Below are 8,600 nucleotides of genomic sequence, written 5' to 3' on the forward strand. Positions count from 1 at the left end.
CCTGGCTGTCCTGGAACTCACTTTGTAGACCAGACTGGCCTTGAACTCAGAAATCCACCTGCCTCTGCCTCCTGAGTGCTGGGATTAAAGGCGTGCACCACCACCGCCCGGCTACACTTCTTCATTTTTAACTGTTTTTTGGTCTTAAGCTAAGTAGACTGGGTTGAGTCTCTTGGCATGCCCATTCTCACCACTGTAAATCGGTGAGTCTTGGCTCGGCATCTGTAGAAGCTTCTTAGAGGGGCAGTCATACTCTGGGATTTGTATCTGGTTGTTCATGCTTCTTTGGGGTGACAACACAGCTGACATTTCCTGCAAGTCTCCATCATCCTAGCAAAGAGGCCATGGCTTATAAATGTCTTCGTTCTGAGGGTCTTGGGGTGACTGGGCTCAGGAGGTGAGAAGTATGTCTGGGGAAGTGCCTCTCTTTAAAAAAAGGTTCCAGTGAATTCTGGCTTCTGGAGTAACAATCACCAAGGCAGTTTTATTTTTTCATGTGAAAGGTTTAAAGTTTTGCCTCAGATGAAATTCTAAATGACAACATGGGTCCTAGACGATAGGTTCAGAGGTGCATATTTGGGAACAGGGCAGCTAGGCTGGAATTAGGTGAGTCTGGGCTTTGGTGTAGGTGCACCTGGGTTTCAGCTGTCCCCCAAAGAGCGTAGGAGCCAGGACGGACCCCCACCCACTTTTTACTTTGAAGGAAGGGGCAGGTCTTTGTACTCACTGTTTGACTGGCCAGTGCAGGAGGGTAGACCCTGAGGAGTTGCACAAAACTGCCTAGACAGCAGTCTTTGAGGGAGGACATTGCTTGAATGAAAGTTTTCATGTAGAATGGCAGGGTTGAACATGTCTGAGATTTGCTAGTGACCCCAGAGCTACAGAGCACAGGCCAATGTGCAGTCTTACACAAAAGCTCAAACAAAGGGTGTCACAGGAACACTCCAATGAGAACCAAAGTACCTGGAAGATGGCTAGTGAGATGCATGGAAAAAGAGCTAACATAAAAACATTTCAGTGAGCTAAAGCAAGAGTGTAGTTTCTTAAGAAGAGCTACTACCATGCTTTAAGCATTTAAGTGGACTGTCTGGTATCTAGACACTATGACTCCATGTTTTACTTAAGACTTTTATTTTTGTAAAATCAGCTGTAAGATGGACAGCAATGCTGAAAGCAAATGGTTCTATTCTCTTTTAGCATTAATTCAACCTCAGGAAGATTTCTAATGCCATCACCTAGCTATAGATTCTATCATAGTTTTTATATATACAATTTATTTTTAGTTCATGTACATTGGTGTTTTGCCTGAATGTATGTCTGTGTGAGTGTCAGAAACCCTGGAACTGGAGTTATAAATGTGAGCTGCCACGTGAGTGCTGGGTGCTAAACTTGGGTCCTCTGGAAGAGCAGCCAGGGCTCTTAACTGCTGAGCCATCTCTCCAGCCCCACATCACATATTTTAAAAGTATCTAAGCTGGGCACAGTGTTGCACACCTTTAATCTCAGCACTTGGAAGGCACCACATAGCAGTTACATAGGTAATACAAGGCAATTATACGGCAGTGCCAGGACTATATAGAGATCCTGTCTCAAAAAACCAAAAACAATAATGAAAAAGTAAATGAAATGTATACAAGTTGCTTTTCATTTGAAAACTTTTTTCTCAGCTTATTTTTTTGAGTAAATAACAGTGATAGAGCAATCACTGTGGGACCCTGCTGCACTGCCTGTCTGAACCTGTGTCCATGGACCAGGTCCCCATAGTTGGGAAGGATGCACCAGACACCAGAGCAGGAACAGCAGAGCGTGGTAGGGTGGGAGAACCAGCAATGTGAGTGTACGTGACTGTCAAGAGCCCTTCTCTAGAAACTGGGCAGTGTGGGAGAGGTTGTAAGGGCTCAGTGCATGTGAAAGAAGCATGGGAAAAACAAAGAGATGTGCCTAAGTTCATAGAGGAGAACACTACCATCATAGCAAGAACAAGGCAGGGACTCTGAGTGGACACATATGCCACCATGATATCACAGGGGACATGGCAAGGATACTGAGTGAATGAACACACCACTATGATGTCCTCCTAATGACAATCCAAGTCCGTAAATATATTGTCAGGTGTGAGAAGTCCGCTACATTTTCCTTCATCTTTGCATTTCTTCAGTGTGTTCAGCTAGAATGGATTTTGCAGATCCAGTGTAGATCTTGAATTGAGATGCTCACCCTTATGAACCCTCATCATGTTTTGCATGTGAGAATCTCAAGTCACAAGGGCCAGGATATCTTCCCTAGGACAGAGCAGGTCCTGCATGTCGGCTGGGAGGGATGTCAGGAATCTGTTTTGGCGACTTCATTTGAAAACCAGACTGTTGCATTGTGACCCATCTTTTATATTTAGGAATTATGTCATAAATTGTCCTTTCTCCTTTCAGCAACATGCGTTTTGAATATTAACTCACGCCAGCAGGTGAAATGAAAAGAGACCTTCCATCATAGAAGAATATTTTACCCAAGCCATGTGACATTTCCAACCAGATCATCTTTGTAAATAGCTGAAGGCGTAATAAAGCATTATTTTGGTAAAAATCAAATTGGTGATCTCTCTCCCTCCCCTGCTACTCTCCACAGTTCAGGATTCTCCATACTATTTGCATAAAACTGTCAAGGAAAGGGAGAAAAAGAGAGACAGCTTTCCAAATTATTGTTTCTTCCGTTTAGGGACAAAATATTCAACCTCAGAGCAATTAACCAGAGTCACCACAGAAAACACACTGTGGGAGGGAGCCTGGGCTAGAATCACAGCCATTTCAGTGCTGTCCTGTCCCAAGGTAGGGGAGGAGAGTGGGATGCCCTTCCGGGACACCCTCACATGGTCTTCCAAATGTCTCCTTTCTTACTTTCTCCTGTGGTCTTTGTGGCACTTGAACCTGCCTTAATGTAAAACTGCAGCCCTCAGGAAAAGTTTTAACTCAGCATGTGGGCCAGAGGGATCTTAGGAGCTTTGACATTTTTAAGCATTACCCAGGACTCCAAAGAACTTTGAGACAGGGTTTCTCTGTGTAGCCCTGGCTGGTTGTTGCCAGGTAATTATGGGGTGGAGCCTAGAAGGAATGCTAACAACTGGTGCATAGAGAGACCACTGACTTCTGTATGTTGAGCTTGTATGCAGTGACTTCGCTATACAATCATGCCATCTGCAATAAGGCTGCTACATTGTTCTTTCCTGTCTGTGGACCTTTGGCCTTCTTTTCCTCCCTGATTGGACTGACCAGAACCCCTCTGTGTTTCCTGATACAGTGATGGAAGTGGACACTGTTGGCTTGCTCTTGTCTTAGGAAGACCTTCAGTCTCTCATCATTTGCTATGACATCATCCATTTCTGTAACTTCTCTTCAACAAGTTGAGAAAGGTCCTCTCCACATTTATCTTCTTTGATTTTTTTTTTCTTAAATTTATGTGTATGTGTTCATGCCTATGTGAGCTTGTGTGTGCTGTGTGAATGCAGGTGCCTGTGCAGCCAGAAGAGGGCATTGGATCCCCTGGAGCTTAAGTTACAGGCAGTTGTGAGGTACCTGATGTGGGTGTAGGGACTGAACAGTGATCCTCTGGAAGAGCGATTCCACCTCTGGAGCCCCTGAACAATTTTTAAAAATCTCAAATGGATATAGATTCTTGTCAAAATCTTTTACTGCATTGGTCAGTATGGCCCAAAGGTTTTTGTCTTTTTGGACCTCATCTCTCTTGTCCCAGTGCCCTGCACCTCTCTTTTCTCACAGGGCTTTAAAAACAGAAGGATTTGCAGTGGGAGCACATGGGATGGCTTATTCTTGTACCTTTAGCTTTCTCAAGTTAGGGAGCCAGATGATCTATTTCACGAGCTTTTCAAAGGATGGGTGTATTTTCTTGAAGTTATCAAATTTACACAGTTAAACTGTCTGGGGGGAGATTCTTTTTAGTCTGTTTGACTTTGGGTCATGTGTGTGTGCGCGCACACACATGCACATGTGAGTACACACACATGCACACGTGAGCACACACACATGCACACATGAGCACATACACTTGTGAGCACACACGCACACACATGCACATGTGAGCACACTCACACATGCACACGTGAGCACACACACACATGCACACGTGAGCACACACACATGCACACATGAGCACACACACATGAACACATGAGCACACACACATGAACACATGAGCACACACACATGCACACGTGAGTACACACACACATGCACACATGAGCACACACACACACACACACGCACACACACACTGGCGTTAACATTTCTGTGTAGCTGAGGATGACTCTGAGCTCCCATTCTTCTTGCTTCCACTGCTTAAGTTCTGGGTTACAAATATTCACCAAGCCCAGTCGTGTGTGTGTGTGTGTGTGTGTGTGTGTGTGTATCCTTACGCACAGTGTTTTGGGTAAACATCTAGGACCCAAATTGCTGGGTCATCTAACTTTTGAGGGTCGATCAGATTATTTCTTCCAGCAGCCACACATAGGACACAGGAGTGAAATACACACATTCATAAGATGGCATCCATGTATGTCACACAGCTTCAATGGGGTCCATATTTTCAGTATCCGTCGGATTGTTAGATTTTTAGTAGTCTGTGCATTTTGCTTTGAAGTTGTTTCCAATGATTTGTGCACAGTTCTATTATATGATATCTCCTATTCCGCTTTGATTGTCATGAAAATGAGGGGGAGATGGAGCTATCTCAGTTTGTGACCCAGTACTGCTTGCCACAGTGGAACACTTTCTTTTGCCTATTTTCCTGAAGGTCCCTGTGATTATTCACAGCACACACTTAGGTGATGGGTGTCTGACTGCTTCCCTGGTAGTTAGAATTCAAGAATTTCAGAGCATCAGCCAGGTCTTTTCAATGGGATGTTTTGACCCTGTTAAGGGTAGGCAGTGGTCTGGGCAATCTAAGGAAGCAACTGATCATAATTTCAGCAAGTACCAAGCAACTCAGAAGAGAGAATGGACATGTGTGTTATCCAAGTATCTTATTATAACAGAATTCTGGCAGCCTCTGACTGTGATATCTGCCTATGCTTGTACAATTGTGTGTGGGGCCATTCATTTCTTTCAGTTTTGACTCACAAGAGGATATTTGACAGAGGTTATTTCTCAATACTAGTTGTGGTTTAAATATGAAATGTCTCCCTCTTAGTGTGACTATTGCTGTGATGACACACCACAACCAGAAGCAAGTTGAGGGGGAAAGGGTTTATTTGGCTTACACTTCCACATTACTTTCCATTATTGAAGGACGTTGGAACGAGAACTTAAACAGGGCAGGAACCTGGAGGCTGGAGCTGATGCAGAGGCCATGGTGGGATGCTGCTTACTAGCTTGCTCCTCATGGCTTGCTCAGCCTGCTTTCTGATAGAACCCTGGAATACCAGCCTAGGGTGGTCCCTCCCACAGTGGGTTGGGCCGTCCAATGGCAATCACTAATTAAGAAACTGGCCCTACAGGCTTTCCTACAGCCTGATCTTAGGGAGGTGTTTTCTCAGTTGAGGCTCCCTCCTCTCCAATGACTCTAGCTATGTCAAGCTGACATAAAAGTAGCCAGCACATCCTTCCCTAGCTTCATGTATTTAAACACTTGGTCCCCAGCTGGTGGGACTGGTTTGGAAGGTATGCAAACTTTAGGAGATGAATCACTGATGGTGGGAATTGGGCAATTGTAGCCTCCCCCAGCCTTGAGCAGGCTGACTCAGACCTATTCTGCTACAGTGATGAGACCACCTAGAGTGGAGTCTTGCATCTATTGTTCTGTCACCTGTGCTGCTCTTTTTTTTTTTCTTCTCGAGACAGGGTTTCTCTGTGTAGCCCTGGCTATCCTGGAACTCACTCTGTAGACCAGGCCGGCCTCGAACTCAGAAATCCACCTGCCTCTGCCTCCCCAGTGCTGGGATTAAGAGTGCTGGGATTAAAGGCCTGTGCTGCTCTTCTCCAAGACTCTGCTACCCACTGAGAGGCTGAACCTGTCTTCCTGAGATATTCCTGAAATAGCTGACAACCTGTCAAATTGGCGACCTAATGCTAACAGCTCTAGCAGACTAAGTGCTAACAACTTGGCAACAAAGCATCAAGAAGCCTGGCATGGCAGGGGGATGAGCTTTCCCTCTTTATAAACACAGACTCTTAGTAAACATTGGGCCTTGATCAGAAATCTGTCTTGGTCTCGTTTCTTCTCTTGCTGTTTCCTCCCTTACAGCTCCAGCCTCCCACTGAGGAACCCATTTCGTGTGGCCTCGGGCAGCTACAGGCGATGGTCTACAGTCTTGGCCCATTTCCTGTTCCCTTTCTGCTCCTGACAGCGGATGCAGTGTGACCTGCCACCTCATGCCCCCCTTGCCATGCTTTTCCTGCCACGAGGACCAGTATCCCTTCAAAGTTCACATGGGAAAAGCAATCCTTCACCCTGCATGTTGCTTCTCAACAGATATTTGGTCATAGCAACAAAAAATGTAGCTAACATTTAGGAAAAGTGACACTGGTCTGTGAATACAATCTTGGTTTTCAACTGGTATGGACGACTAGCTTTAAAATGTTGAGATTCTTGTAGGATTTTAAATGTCATATATTTCACATTATTTAAAGCTTTGCCCATAGACAATTCATGAATACTCTCAGTAGTAAGCTATTTCAAGTTAAAATGGTCACATTTTGCATAGGATTTAGCCACACCATATTTCCCAGCTCCGCCCCCCCCCAATCCTTCTGTTACAGTAAGATATTCATGGGAATTACACACACTTCCAGTCGTCTTCTGAGGCTCTCTGTGTCTGCAGAAACCAAGTTAATAAGCTTTTGTAAGTATGGGAAGGAGGTTGAAAATTATTTAATCCAAGGTTCAAGGTGATCTTAAAATTCTTGTGTCTGATCTGATAATATTGCCACCCCGTGGGCCCAGCAAAGCATGGGGTTCCACCCAGATGACTTGCTTTTAAAGCTATGTTCAAATAGGAATGTGGAGTGTGGACTGAGGAGAAATACGTGTTGAATCTTGAATTATAACAGAACACTAAATTTTACTGTCTAAAGTTGGATTGCCAGGGCCAAAGGCTAATACTATATGTGTGTGTGTGTGTATAGCAGGGACATGAACTCATGTGGAGATGTATCAGATATGAAACAGGCAGGGCTTGCTGTCAGGAGAGCTACAGATTACAGGAATTGTCCTGAGAATTCTCAAATTCTAAATTGGCAAAACCTGTTTTAAAGCTCCAACTAACCACTGGCCATCTAAACAGTCACGAGACTTATTCTGAGGTATCCGTGTCTTACCTTTCACCTATCGTGTGTGTGTGTGTGTGTGTGTGTGTGTGTGTGTGTGTGTGTGTGTATTGTCCCAGGCAGGGTAGGCCACCCCACTGAGTACCAGCCTTACCTGAGGGGTTGTTTCAGTACAACTTTTGTGGAACTTACACGAAGGTCCTTGTGATGGTCAATTGTGAAGCAGAGCCAAGCCATGATAACGGGAAGTGATGGTGTGATCTACATACAGGGAGAGAGGTGAGGTGAGGTGCCTGCCTGGCCTTCTGGTGGAGACAGCAAGGATGGCTCCGAAAGGCATTTGCTTTGCTAAGGGGCTTATGGGAACTGCTAATTGAAGGACTAGGCCTTGGACTTTCTTTGTTTCTGTTTTTAACTGCTGTTGTAGAATGTCATTCTAGGAGCACAGTAGCCGTCACCTTCATCATAATAGCAGCACCTACTAGACACTCCCTCAAAGATGATGTGGGTGGACGGGGGCATTGACCTTTACTCACAAGTTCCCTCCTGCACCTGCCAGACATTTGCATATAATCTTTCCCTATTTCTATATGGCCTTGTGGCATCAGGAAGTTCTGGAGTTCATTGATTGAGGAAGGTTAGCACAAGTGGAGACTCCAGCTATCGGGATGAGACTTACCAGTGGTGTGGACTCTGTAGGGTCCCCCACAGTTTGTAGATAACCCCTGTTCATGCTCTGTAAGTAAGCCTACTAAGCTCACTGGTTTTCCAGGCAGGACTTTGGTCTGTCATTAGTGCCCTATAAAGAAGGGATAGAAATTTGCTTTGTCTCCCCCAGGGAAAGAAACAATCCTGTTTTTCCCTTAAGACCTAAACTGAACACTAATGCTATAAAATCAGCAAGCCTCTGTCCCCACTCTGACGACACTTCCCACAGGACATCTGGAGGCCCTTCCAGTGACCTGCCCACTCATACACTGGTGCACACAGTCCTCTGAGGGAGTAGGACTTCCAGATCCCACAAGAGTGAGACGGGGGCAGGCAGTATTTTGCTCACTAGTTATTTCTTAGTTGATGTTTTACACGACTAAATTTGTTACATATTTCCAATAACTACGCTTAGGACACATAATCTGGGAAGATGAGTTATTTTAAAGAAATCATATTTTTGGCCACAGGATCTTAAGAATTCTGGAGAGTGGAGCACAACTTCTGCTCCAATCCAATTGCAGAGACTGCATTAGTTAGGGAAGCAGAAACCGGCCTGAGTAGGGCCACAGGCCTCATCCGGCCGGATCAGCGCCGGGGTAGCGGGAGCGCAGGGTTGCC

The 8,600-nt window shown here is 45.1% G+C and overlaps 1 protein-coding gene across 1 annotated transcript in view; it reads left to right on the forward strand.

Moving 5' to 3' along the window:
- Mep1b (meprin A subunit beta) overlaps positions 1 to 2,580 on the forward strand; it is a 28,617-nt gene extending 26,037 nt beyond the window's left edge. Inside the window, exon 15 of the mRNA XM_021150985.2 lies at positions 2,427 to 2,580. Within this exon, the coding sequence (XP_021006644.1) occupies positions 2,427 to 2,441 (15 nt within the window). The 3' untranslated portion in view covers positions 2,442 to 2,580. The remainder of the gene's footprint in view (positions 1 to 2,426) is intronic.
- The last annotated feature ends 6,020 nt before the right edge of the window (positions 2,581 to 8,600 follow it).

This window comes from Mus caroli, chromosome 18 (assembly GCF_900094665.2).
Source record: "Mus caroli chromosome 18, CAROLI_EIJ_v1.1, whole genome shotgun sequence".
In the NCBI taxonomy this organism is placed as follows: Eukaryota; Metazoa; Chordata; class Mammalia; order Rodentia; family Muridae; genus Mus; species Mus caroli.